Source organism: Castor canadensis, chromosome 17, assembly GCF_047511655.1.
Source record: "Castor canadensis chromosome 17, mCasCan1.hap1v2, whole genome shotgun sequence".
Classification (NCBI taxonomy): domain Eukaryota; kingdom Metazoa; phylum Chordata; class Mammalia; order Rodentia; family Castoridae; genus Castor; species Castor canadensis.
In genome coordinates, this window is record NC_133402.1 from 47,636,053 (window position 1) to 47,658,860 (window position 22,808).

The 22,808-nt window shown below is 37.3% G+C and overlaps 1 protein-coding gene across 6 annotated transcripts in view; it reads right to left on the reverse strand.

Moving 5' to 3' along the window:
• Setd2 (SET domain containing 2, histone lysine methyltransferase) overlaps positions 1-22,808 on the reverse strand; it is a 116,890-nt gene that overhangs the window by 84,068 nt on the left and 10,014 nt on the right. For 5 of the 6 annotated variants that reach the window (XR_012443175.1, XR_012443176.1, XM_074059455.1 and 2 more), the window contains exons 2-4: positions 11,757-11,772; positions 5,306-9,645; positions 1,595-1,726 (exon numbers count right to left, since the gene is read on the reverse strand). Coding sequence is in view for 4 of the 6 variants with exons in the window: in XM_074059455.1 (XP_073915556.1) it covers positions 1,595-1,726; positions 5,306-9,645; positions 11,757-11,772 (4,488 nt within the window). In the remaining 2 variants the exon portion in view is untranslated. The remainder of the gene's footprint in view (positions 1-1,594; positions 1,727-5,305; positions 9,646-11,756; positions 11,773-22,808) is intronic. The other variant, XM_074059456.1, reaches the window with a different exon arrangement.

Here is a 22,808-nt window from a genome sequence, read left to right on the forward strand (position 1 = left end):
TCCCAATAAATTCCAGAATAAAAAATAACAAAATCAGTCACTGAACCTTAATATTCCAAAACTGGCAAATAAAAAGGATTTTAATAACTAGTTTCTATAATAGGAATTATCATTGCTAATACATTATTTATTGCCAAACCAGCAGTAAATAATATTTTTACTGATATTCAAAGGATGGTGAGTGAGGTAAGTAGAGAAAAGCTTTCATGAGGAAAAGCAGAATTGAAGTAGAATCTCTATAATCCATAGGGTATGGTTAGAAAAAAGACAGCTAGAGATACAACTATCCCTGCTTGTATGCAAAAATAGAAAACAAACACAACTGAGAATAAAACAGCTAAGGGTAATTGATATGAAAGATATATTGCTGGAAAATAAAAAGGCAAGCTAAAGATGCACTTATAAAGTACTCTGAATATGAAGCTAAATTTGAACTTAATCTTGAGGACAACAGAGAATTGCTAAAGCTTGAGTGTAAGAATGAAGAAATTCTGTATTTCATATCTGTTTAGCAAAGTTGACAGGAAACCCAGAAGGCAGAACATAGGGAGCAGTATCAATGTAGAATGGTGCTAATCCTATGTCTCCTCTTCTCACATCTATATTGTCATCTCTATTTTTAGTTTAAATAAAAGTATCCCAAAAACGCCTTCTTGTTTTTACTTTTCTTGAGGAGGTTTTATTTTACTTTTGCAATAAAACATGAACAAGAACAAAAACTGAGTTTTGGAAAAAAACCTTCATGAACATTAAAAATAAAGTACCTATGCTATAAATCACCTTAACCTTTTTCTGTGTTTCATCAATCAGATTGGTAACAAAAAATTATCAAACATTTTTAATGTACAAATGTCTACTATTTGTGAGAATAATATGAAGCAAACTGTCTATTACTAGATTAGTAACTATGGATTAACTATGAATAGGATACACAATGCAGTCAAGGGAAAATTTAGATAGGTTCATATGTACAACTCTGATTAGGTCTGGTTAGCAAATCCAAAAAAAGTAAATATAGCTAAGATTTTATTTCTAGGCATAAAAGGAGAAAAACATTGGACTGGTGGCATGACTCATGTGGTAGAGTACTTGTCTAGCAAATGCAAGGCCAAGTTCAAACCCCAGCACAGCAAAAAAATAAATAAAGAGGAAAACCTCTGCATACGTTGGCAGAGACATTAAAATTTTCCTGGGAAGACTATAAACAAAGGGATTGAGGTTTTGGAAAGGAAGGCGTTGCATTTTTGAAAGATAAGGATTTTATCTCATTTTATATTGAATGCTAAAAATACCACCTTTTACTTCCCAGGACACAAGCATTACAAGTGAAAAATGACCAAAATAAAAATTAGTATCAGCATATTAGAATTAGCAATAGAACTACTTTATAAGCCACTGAAAATGTGCCAGGTACTATAATCTACAAGGCAGGGGACATTTGTTTCCGTATTAATATCCATTTTTTTTATCACTAGAGATTTTATTATTCATCCATACGGTTAAAAAAAAGGCTAAACTTTACTCTATTATTTCTAATATTTAATGACATCTAATAGAAGAGTTGAGTAGAAGTAGAGCATTTTAATTTACTTACCATTCGATCATAAGGAGACGATTAAGACAATCTTCCCCACATGCTATTTCACCTTGAGCTCTTTCATCTTTGGAAAGAGGTGTACACTCACACTGCATTCGCTTAATATCCCGATGGGATTTATTCTTCTTTCTATTGAGTAAAATTTCATAACAACTGGTTAAATAAATCTGAAGATGATAAAACACACATAATCAAATATGTGCAAAATCTCATTAGTTTCACATTTAACGATTCCTATAAATTATTCAAATGGAGAACACTTGAGAGACAGAGGCTACGTAATGAGTTCAAGGCCAGCCCAGACTGCATAGTGAGATCTTGTCTCAAAAAGAAGAGGAGGAAAAAAAAAAAAAAGATGACAGAAGAAAGCTTAACCTTGGCAGTGGGAGGATAGATTGAGTCAAGTCTACCATTTTGGAACTCAATCCTTATTTCCTGGTCCAAGTGAGCTAAGTACCAAATTCTGAGCAATTTCAAGTGTCAGGTCATAACAAATTCAAGAGAAAATAGGAAAATTCATGAGTTTCAAATAATAACATGGCTGATTAATTAAAGTTTAAGAATCAGACCTCATGGGAACAAACAATAGTTGCGATTCAAGACTGAGGAAAAAAGGAAATGCCAAATATCAGTTTTTAATTAAGAGTTTTGAGTTAAGAATTTAATTCAACCAAATCTTCTTTATAAATCTTTAGCATTATCATACTTGAGTAAACCTGTTTAAAACAAAAGTGAATGATTTTTTTTTTTAAGACTGGGTAGAGTGGTTCCAGTGGTAGAGTGCCTGCCTAGCAAGTGTGAAGTCCTGAGTTCAAACTCCCCCACCGGAGGGGGGAAAAAAAACAAACAAAAAAAACCCCCATGAACTGTGACTATAAAATACTCAGAACCGGGTATGGTAGGGTATACCTGCAGGACCAGCTATTCAGGACATTAAGGCAGGAGGATTGCTTAATCCCAAAAGTTCTGGGCTAGCCCAGGTAAGATACTGAAACAGTCTCAAAAATAAACAAACAAATAAATGTAAAAAAAAATTTAAAAAGAAGAATCAGATAAAGATTTCAGAAGCAAAACTTTCTCAATGCAGACAAACTTATTTTGGAGAAAAACAAAACTGTTCAAAATAATTGGTGGGTGTAATTATAAACCCACACCAGAGTTTGTAAAGCAAAAGTGAAAATGTGGGTTTTTGCTTTTTGTTTTGCAATAGGTTCTCACTACATAGCCTAGGCTGGCCTTAAATTCATGATACCCCTGCTTCTGCCTTCTGAGTACTAGAATCCAATAAATGTTTAATTTTCTCCCTTTCTTCCTTTCCTATGTTTAAAATTTTTTTCAATCACAAACACATGTATTTTTCATATATTTAACTTAAGTAAAAGGCACTCAGGATTACAGGTGTGCACACCACTATGCCTGGCTCAAAAATGTGACTATTGTCTTTTACTGTACTCTTTATTTTTTAACACTGGTCGAAGTTTTTTAAAAAACCAAAAAAGATCTTAAGAGTAGAAAACTAAATGGGCAGAGTTGCTCAAGCAGTAAGAGCATCTACCTAGCACACGTGAGGCCCTGAGTTCAAACCCTAGTGTCACAAAAAAAAAAAAAATTAGAAGACTAACTCAGGGAAGAACACAGTTGTTTTAAGTGGCTATCTTAATCTCCTAACTCGAATCTGCTTTGATCTTCAGTAAGTGTTCCATTCTAGTCCATTTTATAAAGTACCTAAAAAGTACTGCAATAGTTTCAGCTAAGTTTAATTTAAAAGAATGATTCCTAGCCAGGCATGGTGGTACATACCTCTAATTCCAGCACTAGGAAGGCTCAGGTAAGAGGATCATGAGTTCAAGGCCAGCCTGGGCTATATAGTAACCATCTGCCTCAAAAATAAATAAAGCCAAGCATGGTGGCTCACATCTATAATCCCAACTACCAGGGAGGCAGAGATCAGAAGGATCACAGTTTGAGGCCAACCCAGGCAAAAAGTTATCGAGACACCACCTCAACAAAACAAACTGGGTATGGTGGCACAAGCCTGTCATTCCAGCTACTTGGAAGCTGTAAGTAGGAGGTTCAAGGGTTGCCCTGGACAAAAAGTAAGACCCTATTCAAAAAACAACTTAAAGCAAAAAGGGCTGGATGTGTGGCTCAAGTGTAGAAGAGTTGCAAAGCCCTGAGTTCAAATATTAATACTGGAGGGAAAAAAAAAAAAAGATTCTGTGGATCAACTAAAGATACAATTCACTAGTGAATCTATGAGTTCTACTTAACCTAAACATGCCTAAAGATAAACAAAATATCCATTTGCAAGTACTTGAGCTATAATTTTGATGAACCAACAGCAGCTTTATTTTGTATTGCTGTAGATGGCCATATTAGGACTCCTGTCTACAGATTTTTGCAGCTGAGTCTGTTTCCATTATTCTTTTCATTATGCTAATACTATTTTACAATAATTTGTCTTGTTAGCAGTTCCTAAGCACCTAACACATAACAGGCACTTTATACTGTTTTATAAAGACCCTGTAAATTCTACTAATCACAAGATTCCTAAAAGATACTACCTGAAGTATTCAATACTTTGAATTGAGACCTAGTTTTCAACTACCTATAAATGAACAGAACTATAAGAGGCTCTCTACAATACAAAAGTTATTTTGTAATAAGAAAAAACTTTTGGTGAAGTCTTACACTTTCCACACAAGTAAAATATTTCCTCCATTTAACAAAAACTTGAATATGCTTAAAGGGATGATAGCTGGGTTGATTCTTAACTAGGAGGCAAATTTCCATGAAGAGAGAATGGGAGGGTAGGAAAGTATACACACACACACACACACACACACACACGCACACGCACACGCACACGCACGTATGTATATATTTTATAAAGCACATTCAACATATATTTGTACCAAGAAAATTTTATAAAGGAGTGGAGGAACAGGAATAAGAAAGAGAAATAAGAGTAAATATGATAATACGTATTTATTATATGTACAGAAACATCACAATGAAACTCCCCACACTGTATAATTAACAGGGCACTAATAAAAGGGTGGGGGAATAAAAAAAGAAATTATCGAAGAGGGGTAAAAGTTAAAACAGACTGCAGACATCTGATCTACAGGAGTATGTTTCATTATCCCCTCTTTCTTTACACTTTGTTTCATGTTAGAGATTTTTAATCATCTATGTTACCATTCCAAAGTATTTGTTACACTATTGTTATGCTATTGCCAAATTTAATCCATTAAAACAGAAACTGTTTTAACCTAGTTTCAGCTTCCTAAAGTGCCTAAAGATACTTCATTGTACACATTAAAAAAAGAAGAAAAAATAGCACAGCCAGTTTTCTTCTTGCTGGGGTTATTTCATTTCTGTCACACTTTAACATGAAAAAGGAATTAAGAGAAAAATTCAGCTAGCCTAAATTATACTTTTACATCCAAAGAAGTAATAAGGGGGAAAAAAAACAAAACTAGGCAGGGGGTTATTAAAACACACATACACACACACACACACACACACACACACACACACACACACTAGAGGAAAGAATCTATTCTATTAAATTCAAATAGGTAAAAACACTATATATTTTTAATTTGCATTTTATCACACAACCCTTTATCACAGTTTGAATTCTTGAAAAATTAACAACAAAAAAAAGCTAAAATTTGTCAGACAAGTATTAATTAGGCTTACCTTTCTGTTAAATAAACATTTTCTTCAATAAGATCAAAGTAACAAGGCATCTTCCCCTGCTTGGCACATTCCTTCCATCGCTGTGGGTCCCTGAAGTCGTCCATGACACAGGAAGGTCCAATTAGCTCTGAGTGTGGAGGCACTGATGTCTCTTCCTGCTCCACCTCCACTCTAACTTTCTTTCTATCCTGAAGCTCACCATCACTTTCAGAATCACTCTCCAATTCCTGCCTCCGTTTTTTAGGAGGTCCTCTATCTTTGATATCATTTTTTTCAAAGTTTTTTGAAAACTCTTTCCTTTCACTTGCAGCCAAAGAGTCTTTAATGGAATTGCTGCTTATTTCAGGTGCTTGTACTGATCCCTTGTCCTTCTGAAGTGATAGAAGGTATTTATTGGACTGGCTTAAAAAGTGGGATCCACCTCGTTGATTCCAATTCTCCTCCTCTTCCCGGTCATCCGTTAAGGAATCTGGTACCTGACCTTGAATTCGTTCATAAGCAACCCCAGTTCCAGGAGGTCTACCTGCTGATCTTGGATCCCAGTAGCCATTGCCTTGCCAGTAATTACGGGTTCCACCATACTGTTCTGTACTTTGCTGATACTTGTGTGTACCACAGGCTCCATAGCTGCTGTCTGGTTGCTGATATGTGCTAGTAGGCCTTTCTTGTTGAGAGAAGTCCCATCCCAAGTTTCTGAGCTCTTCTGAAGAATGCAAGCCATCCATGCGAGAAATATCACAAACAGAAGAAAAATTCAGCCCCATTTTTCCCAGTCTACTATCTGGCCTGTTAGGGAAAGTGATCTGTTGCCGAGACTTACTTGGGACATCTTCAAAATCATCAGAAGAATAAACTGGCAGCTCTTCTTGCTGCCTAGACATTTTGGCTTTTACTGTATCCTCTGAATTTAGGTGACCTAGAGGGTCAGATTTCACATCTGTATGACTTGTACTATCAACCCCATCACTCTGAGGATGAGCAATGTCAGGCAAGTGCTTCTCTACTTGTTTTCTGTTGAACTGTACAAAAGAAAATTCTGGATTCTTCTCTGTTCCTTTATGAAGGAAGAACTTTTCAGTTTGAAGACATCCTTTACTTGCCATATTCTCGAATTTTTCCTCGTATGAATGTCGCCTTGACTCCACTCTCTCATCTTCCCAATGGTCAGAATAATGTCTGTAACTCTGACTGCTCCGAGAAGAACAAGGACTTGTTTCTTCCATGGGCAAAGTAGAATTCTTTGGCACAACCACAATGGACTGGAGACGGTTTCTTGGAACACTGCTATCATCAGACTCTGTATCTTCTGAATCACTTTCATCACTTGAACTTTCCGAAGAACCAGAATAATCTTCATGGACAGTAGACACAATTTCTGGAGCATGACCACTACTGTCACATTTTAAGGTATAAGGTACACTATCATTGTCTTCCATAGTTAAATTCAAATCATAAGAAGAAAATACAACTTCTGAGTCATCAGAAGTATGCACATGTCCTCTTCCTCCTTCTTCATCTAAAGAGATTTCTGGTCTTCTTCTGTCAGACAACACAGAATTCCCTTCTTCTTGAGCTTCTTGCAAACACTTCCCAGATAATCCATTATTATGCCTGTTTTCCCAAGAAGCAAATCCCTTTCTTGAATCTGGAAGGGCACTATCTATTTCTCTTGTTTCTTTACCTGCATGCTTTAAAAACTCTGTACTTATTTTACTCTTCAGCACTGCATCCAAAACTGGAGATGTGTCCTCATCACACTGCAAGAGAGTTAAACTGTCCACTTTTATTCCTGATGGAAAATTCTGAAGAGATGAAGCAGTACCTGAACTTTCTATAGGCTCATGTAGATCATCAAAATGGTTAATGCAAGCTGAACTAGTGCAACCAACATTCTGCTTAAATTCTTCACATGCAAATTTTGAGTGCTGATCTGTCAGATTTCTATTATCACATTTAACTGTTTTTGATTCCAAATGCATATTCATAAAGCTATTTGAAGAAATCTTCATAACTGAAGGGTCAATGTTTTCAGCTTCATAACATGAGGAAGAGTTACTCTCATTTGCAGTACAGTATCTATCCGAATCTTTGGTTTTGTAGCAAGGAACTCTCTTATCAACTGATTCTTTAACTACTGTTTTGGAATAATCTATAGTCGTAACTGACAAAGACATGAGTTTATCAAGGTGTGGTGACACTAGAGGTTCGGTTTCTCTAAATGGACTTTTTGACTTACTATCATCCAAGTCTTTTTCTTTGCATCTGCTAGTATTCTGAAATCCATTTGATGAAAGCATGCATGTCTTGACCAAAGGGGATACCTCTGATCCAGTCACACTATCATCAGAAGTCATGAAAACAGCATCAGTTTTAGAAGTGCAAAACGCTGCCACATCTGATCCTGCCCCAGGAGATCCATTTATATTTAATTCAATGGGACAAAAACTTTTTAATTCATCTTTCTTCACTTTTGATGAAGAGTCCAATTCTTTAATACTATCATGGCTATCATGTCCTATAAATTCAGACTTAAAAATAGGTGACTCATCTAGCTTTTTAAAAGTAGGTGAATCATTTAATTGATCTGATGGAGATGGAGACCCAGTCTTTTCTCTTTCAGGAATTTTACTATTTGTTCTTAATTCACTACCTTTTGAACAAGGAGTCTGTAAACCAAAAGAATGAGACTGTCTGCTTTCCTCATTTAATTCTGTGCAACAGAAAGAATTTTTAAATTTATCAGACTTGGATATATGCTTTGAAAGGGCAGATTTATGCCGGGAAACACTATTATCGTGCTTGGAATATGATGATCCCCGCCGGAATCCCAGGTCACTGGGGGGAGAACATCTTTTTATTGCTTCATGTTCTGAAGTCCTTTTGGATTCTCTTTCTAGTTTTGAAGAATACTTTCCTCTTCTCTCCGCCTCTAAGTAAGAGCTCTCAGTTTTGCACTCCCGATCAGATTTAGAGTAGGATGATGATGTCCTTAGGTCTCTGTAAGAGGAGGAATGAGATGAGTTGCGCCTCGAGTATGTCTTCTTATACTCATCTTCAGAGTCAGAACTCTCTCGTGCTCTGTTATCTATATATGGCCGAGAATAGCGTGTCCTCTCTCGATAAGGGGAACTCCTATGGTAGCGCCGATCAGACTCATAATAATGAGATCGTTCTGACCGGGAATAAGATAAACTAGTTCTAGAGCCTCTGTCAGTTCTAGAACGAGATCTGCTCCGCCTTCGCTCCCTTTCTGACCTACATCGAGAAGATACATACCGAGTATCTCTTTCAAGTTTTGAGTAGCTAAAATATTTATCATCTCTCTCTGGTTTAGATCGTGATGATTTCCCTAAATCCTCACTTTTTAAAGGTGCTGAGTTCTTTTTAAAATCTCTTTCCTTTTCAATGCTTGAAAATTTTAATTCATGTGATCTTTGACTTGAAGAAGTCCGTACAGAATCATCATCAGATTCTGAACCAAGAAATGTGCCTTCAAATTGTGAAGATTTCTTCTTAGAACCTGTTTTTTTAGAGCTCAGACTAATCTTAGAACTATCTAGAATTTCTTCTGCCTTCCCAATATGGGAATTTTCTTTTTGCGGGGGAGTATCCGCTTGTTCCTTCAAATTTTGAGTTATGTGTTCTTCTGAACTATTAGATACAGTAACCTGCTTAGGATCTACTTCTAAAGATTCTGGTACAACTGTAAGTGGTGGTTCTTTCAGAGGTCTAACTGCTACATCTACTGGTAAGGATACTGGTGCTGTCAGAACTGTTACTGGTGTGTGTGGCAAGGCCACAGGCTCTGTTATTGGTGCTGGTGGTGAGGGTGTTGTGACTTGAGGAGGTGGAGGTGGTGGAGGTGGAGATGAAGGTGGTGAGTCTATAGTTGATTCTGCTATGACTGCTGGTATCTGTACTGTAGGAGGAGATGGAGATACTACTGATATGGTAGTAGCCAGCTGTGGCCTGGATGTTACATGAAGCAGATGTTTCTTAAAATGAATTTTGCCCAATTCCACTCTTGATTTTGGTGGGGAAGATTCTTCTGTAGTAGATAAGGTATCCCCAATGTCCATTTTAATTTTAGGGGTTGAGTCTACTTGAAGAGGTATAGCTGGGGAGTTTGGAGTATCATTTTGTTTTTCACTGCCAAGTGCAGTGAGAAACCTATTCTGCAAAGTCTTCTTTGTAAGGCTGAAGCTGAATGACACCTTCTGTCGTCCCTGTTCCTCCAAATTTACTTTTGTCTTCGTGCCTTTGGGCAAAAACCGACTAGAAGCAACTTTGAACATTGGTCCTTTGATGAAACCTGTTTTCTGCACATTTTCAATCTTTGCCTATAAATGAACAAAACAATTACTAATACAACAAACAGCAGTTACTTTCAAATGACCAGCATCAGAGTTTAACATTTTTATCATTCAGGGAAATTTCTTCCATCACACTCAAAAGTACAGAGAATAAGCCACTAAGCATCCACAACTCCCAGCTCTGACAATTACCCATGGTTTTCCATTCTTATTTTCTCATACATAAATAATTTCATCCCTGGGGCTGGAGGTGTGGCTCAAGTGGTAGAGCACCTGCCTAGCAAGCCTGAGGCCCTGAGTTAAAAGCCCACTACCACAACAGAAAAAAGAAAAAAAAAAATCATCCATCTGGATGCAATGACTCATGCTTATAATCCCAGCTACTTGAGAGGCAAGATCAAAGTTCAAGGACAATCCCAGGCAAAAGGTTCAATCAATAAAAGGAAAAGGTGGGATTGTGGTACATGCCTATCATTTCAGCTATGCAGGAAGAACAGGAGGATCACAGTCCAGACCAGCTCAGATATAAATGTGAGACCCTATTTGAAAAATACCTAAAGTAAAAGGAGCTAGGGACATGGCTCAAGTGGTAGAGCACCTACCCAGTAAGCACAAGGTACTGAGTTCAAACTCCAGTACTGTAAAATTAACTAATTAATTATATAAATAGTCATCCAATTTTATAACTATTTTCCAGGTAACATTTTTCTTTTTTTCTTTTTTTGGTGGGACTGGGGTTTGAAGTCAGGGTCTCATGCTTGCTAAGCAGGCATTCTACCACTTCAGCCACTCTGCCAGCCCTCCAGGTAGCATTTTTCAACAAGAATTTTTTTTATGCCTGATGTTTATATTAAAGCTAGTAGCTACCATCTTAATATTCAAAACAATTTGTTCTTGTGTTATACCTGAAACATTAGAGATCAACAAACAAGCAGTTTCCTGGCATTACACAGAATCAATTAAGTGTGTGGTAGAAACAAAATCTGTGACCCACAGTCTAGGAGATACTGATTCAATAGCTCTAAAGTGAAGCAAGAATGTTTTTTTGGGGTGTTTTAATTTTGTTTGGCGGGAAGGAGCAATAAGCATCACAGGCCACAGGCAGTTCTTTTTGTTTTTTATTTGTGTGTGTGTGTGTGTGTGTGTGTGTGTGTGTGTGTGTTACTGGGGGTCAAACCCAGGGCCTCATGTATGCAAGGCAAACACCAGTGAGCTACATCCCCAACCACCAGAGGCAATTCTGATGAACTTCACAGGTTTGGGAAACCTCCGATACAAAGCAGCCTCCTACCAGATCATTTTATAGATAAAATAACCAAAGAAGGACCAGGCCATCTACCTTGCACACTGCCACCATCTCCACTTGGGCTACCACACTTGGGTAATGCCAATTTATAGGCTGATTCTACTGTGTGAGCAACAGTATATATCTAAGAAGACTTCTCCCTCCATTATTTGCCAAACTGCCAAAGGAATGGTGGGAGTTAGAAATCATAACCTAGGTTGTAGAAAAATCTACAGAAATTAACAAGCTTAAAATTAAAGATGGTATGTTTACCATCCACAAAATTTTTATAATTGATGTTTAAGAGAGTAATTTCCCCTAGAACATGATGAAATCAGAAATCAGTTTTCAAAAGTATGAAATACTATGCAAGTGGGAAAGTAAAAGTTTCACATGTTATCATAGAGCAGTGGTTCTCAATTATTTCTAAGAAACAAAATCCACTTTTCAAATTAAATCTTATATGGAAGTTCAATACATAAAAACAGATAAAAGTTGTCTTTGAAGCTGGAAGTGTGGCTCAAGCAGTAAACAGCCTGCCTTGCAAGCTCAAAGTCCTGAATTCAAACTCCAGTACCAACAACAACAAAAAAAGGGTGTCTTTGGAGCTGCCAGATTCCTCTAGCTTTCCTAAAGTTTCTGAAGCTTTTTAAAAGCCATTTTCTTATGATACATAACATTCCTTACTGGAATGAGCTATTGTAGCTCTAAAAACAAAATTAAGAAAAAATATTACATTACTTCACATTCCAAATGATAGCTAAAACTTACATGTTTTTAGCTTTTATGTAGTCTCTAAAATGTACTTAGGTCAATCCCATAATCACTGAATGACTAGTTAAATTATACTTACCTCATTTTCTTCTTCTCTATTTCCATTCAGCCAAGAAAACATGCAAAAGAACAAAACGAAATCATAAATACTTAAAATGAAATGAAAGTTGTTTTTATTAAAACAGAACACTAAGTACCTACTATTCTATATGAACTGTCCATTCTTTCAGAGCCTCAATTACATTTCGTTTAACAAGTATTTATTGAAGACAGTGGCAAGCTGTGTACTAAGTGCTAGAGATTAAATGCAAATAAAGCAGAATCCCTGCCCTTAAGAAGTTTACAGAAGCCTGTAAATTACAAAATTCTTGTTAAGAAGACAATTCCAACAAGGTTAGAAATATGTACAGTGTACCAACAAACTGAAAAATAAACAACTCAGTTTTGTAGATGATAGGAATGTAAAGAATCTTATCTAAAGAAAGGATATGTTTTTGAAGGATGTATTTATGGGAAGATCCAAGCAAAGGGACAGAGATTAAAATTTAGAGGAATATGTATAAGGAAATAACAATTCAATACTACCTGAGCATAAGATAAATGGCAGAAAGAAGCCAAAAATCAAGTGGAATAAGGGCAAGTGGCCAGGTTTCTCATCAAGAAGAATCATAATCTGAATTTTTTGTAGCAAGTCAACATCAGCTTTCATAAATGCAAGATATACACGGTGCTCCTTATAACAGTGTATTTGCTCCATGTATCAAGGCACCTGGCCTTTGAACTCAGTTATGTTCTAACAAAGGTAATCACACAGTATTCTAACTGTGAAGAAGGGAACACCAAAAGTCTTGTGTACACTAGTGCACCAAGGAATACTGGGGGACATTTTACCTAAGGAAGGGAAGCTGGATGCTGGTGGCTCACATTTGTGATCCTAGCTACTCTGGGAGGCAGAGATCAGAAGGATCAAAGTTCAAAGCCAGCCCAGGAAACATTCAAGACTCTATCTTGAAAAAACCAAACACAAAATAGCTGGCAAAGGGCTCGCAAGTATGAGGCCCTGAATTCAAAACCCAGTTTGAAAAAGACGGGAGGAAGGGACAGGACATGACAGCCAGATTTATATTTCAAACAGGTTATTCCTGTAGGCTATATGGCAAGACTAGAATACATCTATTTTAACTGCTCTTTAAAAATTCCTCTTCCCAGCTGGGTAGCAGTGGCTCACATCTGTAATCCTAGCTACTCAGGAGGCAGAGCTCAGCAGAATTGCTGTTCGAAGCCACTCCAGACAAATAGTTCTCAATACCCTATCTTGAAAACAGTCAACACAAAAAAGGGCTGGCAGAGTGACTCAAGTGGTAGCAAACATAAAGCCTTGAGTTCAAATCTCAGTACCACCAAAAGAAAAAATCCTCTCCCCAAATGTAGGCCTAACTCTATCATAATTCTGTCAAGTCCGTTCACAAATGATTGTGGTAGTCAAAACAAAGTAATGAAGAGAGTAGGATGAAGGCAGGGAAGCTGGCAATTTACAGATAAAATTTGAAGCAGTGCTAGGTTAAACTTTTTTTTACCTGTCCCCAAACTGTTAAAAATCTCCTATGATGCCAGAACTACTGTACTTCATCAATTCTATGATGAACAACTTCCGCCATATGTAGCACCTCTACAGAATGCCTCATACTATCAATGACAATGTAGTTTAACTACTGTTTTTCCTAGCTGATTGTCATAGTGTTCATTATAATCCCAGCACTCAAAAGGCTGAGGCAGGAGTAAAATGAATTCTAGGCCAGACTGACAACATAGCGAGACTCTTATCTCAAAGCTAAAACAAAAACAAGTATTTTTCCTTTCTCAATGGTTCTTCATAAAATAATCTTTTAAAATTTTCCCCTTTTGGCTCAAACTAGTCTTAATTTTTTTTATTATCTTCCATGAAATCATACCTCCTTCAGTATTTATTACTTTGCTTATAGGATAACAACAGCAACAACAAAAAAAACTGAACTTTGCTGGGCGCAGGTGGCTCACACCTGTAATCCTAGCTACTCAGGAAGCAGAGATCAGGAGGATCACCGTTCGAAGACAGCCCAGGCAAATAGTTTGCAAGACCCTATCTCAAAATAACCCATCACAAAAAGAGCTGGTGGAGTGGCACAAGGTGTAGGCTCTGAGTTCAAGCCCCAGTACTGCAAAAAAGGAAGAAAAAAAAAAAAAAAGCATGAGTCATCGTGCCTGACCTCATTAGCATTCTTTCTATCCCTGAGACATTCCAAGCCATTTCTTTTGCCTAAGGCCTTTTCATTTGCTGTTCCTTCTTAGAGTACTAATACCTCTAGATTTTCAACAGAGAGCCACTTCTCAATAATAAGAGAGCATTCCAAATATTATCTACTCTTACGTTTGCTGCATCATTCAATCTTACAGTACCTTAATTTATTCCTAGCATTTATCAATGAAGGTGCTAGTGGTGTTATGTTGTTGAGACATAGTCTTGCTCAGGCTGGACTCCATCTCTCAATTCTCATGCCTCAGTCTCCCAAATGTTAGGATTACAGGCATGAGCCATGCCTAGCAAAAAGGGGAAATTTTGTTTGTTTTGTTTTAATATAGTGTCTGTTTCCTCCCAGTAGAATATAAGCTTGTTTAGGCCACAGATTTAGTTTTATCTTGTGCAAAAACACCAATTAGAACATAGGTAATCAATAAATATTTGACAATATCATTACTATTTTCCACCTCACTCACTTAACAATTATCTGAATGCCTATCATGTACTGAGAACAATACTGCCTTTTCCTATTTGTTTTCTTACCATTCTAGATAATACTACTACTTGTCCATTCCTAAAGCATAAACTATACAGTCTAACAAATCCTTTACATTCTTGATTTGCATGTACTATTTTCCCTATCCATCTAGAATTTACATTACAAAGAAACAAAGGCAACTTGTTGCCCTTACTGTAAAATCTCCTCTACTCCTAACATTCCCATTCCTATTATAAATTCTGATTATATTTTGAATCAAAGAAATTCCTGAACAACAATACCAGGCTATACCTTTCTCATTTTAAGCAATTATCAAAGGAAAAGAGGGAACACCTCAAAACTAATCAACAGGAAAAACAAAAAGTAGGTCATAAATTAATTTATAACATTTAATTTTTTGCCATGTTCTCATTCATGAAATAGGACCCATGAAGGAAAGTGAACTGAAACACCACAAGAAACATATGTAATTTGTGTGGACAATAAAGCCATGAATACTATACTATTCTTTATCAAAGGCCTTTAAACTTTAGGTAAAACAGTCTGGGATGAGTATATTAATCTGAACTACTGTCAATGGACTTGATGAACACAAGACTACTTCTCACTTGCATTAAGTCTATATCTTCAACATACACAAGTGCCTACTGATATTCATGCATACCAATGACGTTTAGAAAAATAATTTGACAATAAAAACAGATGTTCTGATATAGCTCAAAATTGTAGTTCTCTTCCCCAATATCACACCTATCAACTATCCTTATACCCCAAAATAATTGGAACATCATTTTAATATGGAGTATCTATACAGTAATGAATAAAGCAATTTTTTCTTGAGGTGTAGCCCAGGCAGGTATAACACTAACACTAACACTAACACTAACACTAACACTAACACTAACACTAACACTAACACTAACACACACACACACACACACACACACACACACACACACACACACACACACACACACACCTCTTTCCCTCCCTCCCCTCTCCCCACCCCATGGTACTAGGGTTTGAACTTGGCCTTGTGATTGCCAGGCAGTCGCTCTATCACTTTAGTCATGCCCCTAGCCCTTTTGCTTTTAGTTATTTTTCGATTGCAGTCTCATTTTTATACCAGGGTTGGCAATCCTCCTATTTACACCTCCTGCATAGGTGGGATGATAGATGGAGCCTCCATGCCCTCCTGAATCTCTCCCTCCCAAGTACTAGAAGCATAGGCATGAAAACTTTTTCTTTAACAAAAAAAAAATCACTTTAACAATTATCTCAAACGTATCAGTGAGGCAAGGTAAAAATATCTCAAATGTTAACAATTATCTTTATACCTGAAACTTGTTTCTAAACCTGTCTTCCAAATTCTTTTGCAAGAACACTTGCATAAAATAAATTATGTTCTCCTATGAAAGCAATCTCCTTTTCACAAAACTCATACTTAGGGATAGAGTAATCTAATATGAATATTTTAGGGTCTAGTGTTAAAGACCATTGTATGCAACTGAATTCCCTTACTTTTTATTCAGTATTTTGAGTTAACTATTAAATTATCCTTTTTTTTTTTTTTTTTTTACAATGCTGGGGTTTGAACCCAGGGCCCTGTACATGGTAGGTAAGTGCTCTATCCCCAGAGAATTACCCATTATCTTTTCCCCATTACTGAATAACTCTCAGAAGAAAGATATACATAAATACCAAAACCAATAAGTCACAACAGAGTTAAACGTAAGTTCTTAGTGAACTGATCATATTATCCTCTGGCCCCAATTACTAGGCTACCCATCACCATGACAGCAACACACAATATTTTTTTATTTTTCAGGTACTGGGCTAAATGCTTTATATACATTTAATTCAATTGATCTCAAAATCTATTAAAGGTATATTATTTGTGTCACCATTGTACAAATGAAGAAACCTAAGTTCATAGCTAGTGATGTTTCAGGGTAAAGCATCAGGCTGTTTACTGTAGAACCCTTACTCTTTAAATCAAATATGTATTATATACCACACAGAACGGAGACCAAAGGGTAAAGAAGTTCAGAGACTCAATACACTAATAAATGTATCTGCCTCGTAATAGAAGGGGTATTCACATGGGGAAAAATTGTTTTTGAAGTAAGTTCAAAATACAGTCCTGATGATCATGTCAGTACTATAGAAGAAACTCCTAATCTGGGTATATGAAATCACTATTGCCCCCACCCACCAGTTTTGTTTTTTCCAACTTAGGACTAGATTCTTTTATGAGGAACAGACTCATAAAAGTATCCTAAAGCCAGTGTGGAATACAAAGAAAATACATATATGAGATAAAACCTTGACCCCCAAATGCTTAAAATCTACTTGTAATAAGATACTTATACACACACATATTGCCATTTATGGTTGCCAAGTAATCAGTGCAACAAAGCAATCAGCACTAAGTCTAATGTAAATGGCTTATTATAATCAGACTGTAGGACAGAAGATCATCTAGTTAAATGTTTTGTTAGCTGTCCTGTACTTTACTGGACTGAGTACATATGCCAGCCTTCCAGTCCTACTCTTATTAACTTTACATTAAATAGGAACACAAAAATAAGTGGTCAGTTTTCTCATGTTAATATTCTTTAATGCAAATAAGCTCTTAAAAACCCACCTTCAAAGTAAAAACAATCAAAGTAAAACATGTGATCAAGCCTAAACTGATGAAGTTGAGGTTTCTGTTTTTATTCACAAAAATAATAATTTTAGGTCTCTTTCCTTCATAAATATGTTTATTTGGTGTTAATATTAAAAATGCTTCTGGGGGCAGGCAGGGAGGGGGAGAGTGACCCAAACAATGTATACACATGTGAGTAAATGTAAAAATGATAAAAAAAAAAAAAAGCTTCTGAAGCCAGGTTTGGAGGGTCACATCTGTGACCCCAGCTGAGGCAGAAGAATCACAAGTTTGAGGCCAATATGAGCAAAATTAGCAAGACTCTATTTCAAAAATGAAATACAAGTATACAAGTTGGTGGAATGGCTCAAGCGGTAGTGTGCCTACATAACAAGCATAAGGCCCTAAGTTTAAATCACCAAAAAACAAGCAGAAAAATTAACAAAAATACAAACAAAAAAAGTTGGGAGTGTGGCTCAAGTGGTAGAGGGCTTGCCTAACACGTACCATAAGGCCCTGAGTTAAATCTCCAGCATTGAAAAAAGTGTAATATAATTGTATATTAATTATCTATAGATTGCATTAGAATTTTTTTTGTTTTGTCTTTTTTGCCCCCAGTGCTGAGGACTGAACCCAGAGGCTAGGTAGGCACTCTACTACCTCAAATATCAAGTTACACTAGAATTTAAGAAAATGCAGTTGGTCCACAGCCCTAGCTGTCCAATCCCTAGCCACTTCAATCACCAAAGGAAGTCAAATATCATCAACAGCTTAATAGGAGACCAAATCTAATTAGCTAGCATTTGTTGCCCTTAACACAGAGAAACTAAAGCAGATACCTTAAAAGCAACTGAGGCCAATAGGAAAAGGGGACCAGGAACTAGAGAAAAGGTTAGATCAAAAAGAATTAACCTAGAAGGTAACACACAAGCACAGGAAATTAATGTGAGTCAACTCCTTCTATAGCTATCCTTATCTCAACCAGCAAAAACCCTTGTTCCTTCCTATTATTGCTTATACTCTCTCTATAACAAAATTAGAAATAAGGGCAAAATAGTTTCTGCTGGGTATTGGGGGTTGGGGGGGAGAGGGAGGGGGCAGAGTGGGTGGTAAGGGAGGGGGTGGGGGCAGGGGGAGAAATGACCCAAGCCTTGTATGCACATATGAATAATAAAATAAAATAAAATAAAAAAATAATAATTCTCTTATAAAAAAAAAAAAAAAAACAAGAGTGGCAAAGTTATAGAACAATGGCAAGGAAAAAAGGAAGAGTCCAGGCAAATTTTCTATAAAGAACTACACAGTAAACATCTCAGGCTTTTTAGGCCATGCAGGCTCTGTCACAACTACCCAACATTGCCATTGTGCAAAAGCAGCCATATATGGTATATAAATGAATGAACAAGGCTATGCTCCAATAAGACTATTTATGGGCACAGAAATGTAAATTTCTTATCATTTTCACATGTCACACAATATTCTTCTTCTTCCAACTTATTTATGCCATTTTTAAAAATTAAAATCATTCTTAGTGTGTAATAATATTTACTTTGCTGGCCAGGTTGTCAAACCCTGGTCTAGGTCATACATTTTATAAAATCAAAGTATTATACTCTGTAATAAGCTTTAGAAAAAAAAAAGTACTTTAGGGCTGGTGGAGTTGCTCAAGTGGTAGAGCGCCTGCCTAGCAAGTGTGAGACCCTAATTTCAAGCCCCAGAACCACAAAAAAAAAAAAAAAAAAAAAAAAACCAACTAATAAGCCTAGGCTTACACCTATGATATTATTTAACTAACCTACAACTTCATAGAAGTAGAACAATGTTATCCTGCCCAAACTTTCTTTTAATGAAAATAAAAGATAAGAAAATTAGCTAACAGGGAAATTTCCAAATATGATCTGGGTTCAATTCAAGAGTTTTCCAACCTTTTATACCTTCTTTCTACTTATATACTACCATAAAAATGAGCACTGGAGCTGGACATAGTGGTACACACCTGTAATCCCGGCACTTGGAGGCTAAGGCGTTAAGAATTGAGAATTTAAGGCCAACCTAGGCTTTAAAAAAGAAAGTAAAAACTACTGGTTTTTAAATTAGTTTTGAATCAATGTAAAATTCTGAAATCAAAAAATCATTAATTAGGGTCATAAATTAATGATGTCAACTTAAAACTGGGGTTAGAATAATAATGATCCCGTTTCCCAAACAATTCTTCAACTAGGGAAAAAATTCTAGATATTCAACCAAGTTGCATATAATTTTCTTATTTAAAAGTAACTAATACAGGGCTGGTGGAGTCACTCAGGTGGTACAGCATCTTCCTAGCAAGCGTGAGGCCCTGAGTTCAAACCCCAGTGCCTCCAAAATTAAAAAAATGACTAATATAGTAAGGATCTGGAATGTGCCTCAAAAACCCATGTGTTAAAAACTTGGTCCACAGCTTGGTGGTGTTGAGAGTTGGTGGAAACTTAGAGGTGGGAACTAGTGGGAGGTTTTAGGTAGGTCACTGTGAACATGTCCTGGAAACGTAGTGTGGGACCCCAGCCTTCCTCTTCTTTTTTTCACATACCTATCATGAGATGAGCATTTTGCCATGTGCTTCCACTATAATGTGCTACTTCACTATGGGACTGACCAATGGACAATGGACTGAAATCTCAAACTGTCAGCCAAAATTAATCTTCTCTTTAAATGTTGTTGTACTATTTGTTACAGTAATGGAAAGCTAACACTGTGACGATGATTGTATAAACTCTCCTGCTAATCCACAACTACTTGGACTTCCCTAGTGTTAGGTATGAAGAATCTATTTAGCAAATATGTTATTATTGCTATTTTCAAACTTTGTTCATCTTTCCTAACCATGAGCTTAAGGCCCAGCAGCACTCTTCAACTTTGGACTATCCCACTACTTAGAAACAGCATGTAATGATAAGAAAACAAAAGCAGTATAAGCAACAGGACTTTTTCATATATAGGTGACATGAGAAAAGCATTTTTTTAAGTGCCCCTCTGGCCAAAATAGCAAATTACTTACATATATAATTCAATCTCCCTTAGAATGACAATGAATGAAGGTTGAGTTTCATATGGTATTAAAATTTCCAGAAAGCTCCTTTCCAATGAAGATTTCAGAATACTTAAAAAAAAGCTGGCAACCCAGCCTACTGGCTCACACTTGTAAACCTAGCTACTCAGGAGGCAGAGATGGGGAGGATCAAGGTTCAAGGCTTGCCCAGCCAAAGTTAGTCAAATCCCACCTCAGTCAATAAAAGCTGGGCATTAGGGCTGGTGGAGTGGCTCAAGCAGTAAGAGTGCTTGCCTAGCAAGGGTGAGGCCCTGAGTTCAAACCCCAGTGCCACAAAAAAAAAAAAAGGCTGGGCATTGTAGCAAGCACCTGTCTTCTCAGCTATGTGGGGAGCAGAAAGGAGGATCACTAGCAAGCCCTAAACCCTGGGGGGGGAGGGAGGGGTGGGAAGAAGAGAAAAAAAAGAGATGAAGGAAGGAAGGAAGGAAGGGAGGGAAGAGAGGAAGGGAAGGGGAGGGGAGGAGAGGGAGGGAGAAGGGAAGAGAGGGAGAAGAAAAGGGAGGGAGGAAGGAAACCTGGCCAGAGGGGCAGATCTGGACAGTCCAAAATGCAGTGCCCCTTTCACACAATTCACACTTCTAATAATCACTAGCATACACATTCACTATGTCAGAAGAATTAACTCAAATGATCCCCTGAACCCTCCAAACTGAGCTATCATGAGCATACCAAGATTAATTCTGAAGACCCCTAGGAAAACTCAGAATACATTAATCCAGCTGTTCATGAATACCAGCTAGTCCTTAACATAAATAAAAAGATAGTGTTTGACAAACTGGCAAACGAAGACACCTTCACTGAAGTTCTGACACTGCCACTAAACTAGCAGTAAGCACAGCCTGAATTTCCATGGACCTCCTTTTCACTCCTATGTAAACTGACAAGGCAAAAGCCACTCTGCCCTTTAAAATAATAGCCACGGGTAAGTCAAACAAGTTAAAGGGGGAAAAAACTGAAAGCCACAGAAATCCAGTACAATAAGGACCCCCTATACCCCTCAGTTGTTGGGCAGCAACTGTAGAGGAATGTACCTGGAAATGGACATGGGCTAATTTTCCCTCTGAACCCCCCTTCATAATACAGCCCTTGAGTACCCTCTACCATCTGCCTACCCTACCCCTCCTTAATCTGACTCACTCCTATTCTTCCAGACTAAGTTTCAAATACACTTCTGAGCAGCCCTCCCTCATTAACTACCCCCTCTAGTTCCACAGTCTGCATTAGATGTTCCTGCCATAGCAAACTGTGTCAGCTGAGGGCCAATGGCTCACACCTGTAATCCTAGCTACTCAGGAGGCAGAGATCAGTAGGATGGTGGTTCCAAGCCAGCCCAGGCAAATAGTTCAAGACCCTATCTCGAAAAAAACCCATCACAAAAAAAAAAAAAAAAAACCGGCTGGTAGAGTGGCTTAAGATGTAGGCCCTGAGTTCAAACTCCAGCACCGAAAGGAAAAAAAAAAAAAGAACTGGGGTAAAGTACAGTTTAACCTTAGTTTAAATAAGTTTCCATTCTAGAAAATACAAAAAAAACACAAAACAACTGAAAAGGTTAGGTAAAAATTTTGGTCTAGCACAAAACACTATCCTACATAAGGAAGCTTCTTATAAGGTCTCTTTGAGACCACCATCATGAAATTTCTGACTTACATGTCTGCCTACACCAGTACCAACAGAAGTATAAATAGTACTCTGAGCACTAAGGAGGCACTACCATTAAACACAAACCATTCAATTCCCTGACTCCTCTGTGCTAATCTAATAGTTACCTAAATGTCTTACAGGCCAGGCACAGTAGCTCATGCCTACAATGCTAGGTACTTCTGATGCAGAGACTGAAGCACAGCAGTTCAAGTTCAGCCCAGACAAAAAGCTCATGAGACCTCCCCCATAACAGCCAATAAAAAACTGGGCACAGTGGTGAGCACCTGCCACCCCAACTACACGGAAAGGTAAATTTTTAAAAATCATAGTCCAGGCTGGCCTGGGATGAAAAAACGATATACTATTCAAAAAATAACGAGAGCAAAAAAGGTCTGGAGCCATGGTTCAAGTGGCAGAGTGCCTGCTGCCCAAATGCAAGGCCCAGAATTCAAACCCCATTACTCCCACCACCACCAAAAAAAGTCTTACAACACATATAATATACAATCATTAATACTGCTAGGAAAACATTCACTCTATCAGCAAATTAGAATGATAGTTATGAAGAATCAAGGCACTTGTAACACTTACTAAGCACATACTACTATATACCTAGATGCTAGTTACTAAGATCCCTCCATTTAAAAGAATAACATAAGCCAGACATACTGATGCACAACTGTAATCCCAGCACTTGGGAGGCTGGGGCAAGAAGACTGTAAGTTAGAGGCCAACATGGTGAATTCAAGGCCAGCTTGGGCTATATAGTGAGACCCTGACACAAAAGATAAAATAAACAAACAAGGGGTTGGGTGGTAGCAAGTGCCTGTAATTCTACTATTTGGGAGGCAGACATCAGAAGGATCATGGTTCAAGGCCAGTCAGGGTAAAACTTTAGCAAGACCCCATCTGAACAAACAAGCTGGTCATGGTGGTTCATACCTGTAACCAGCTATGCAGGAGGCATAGGTAGGA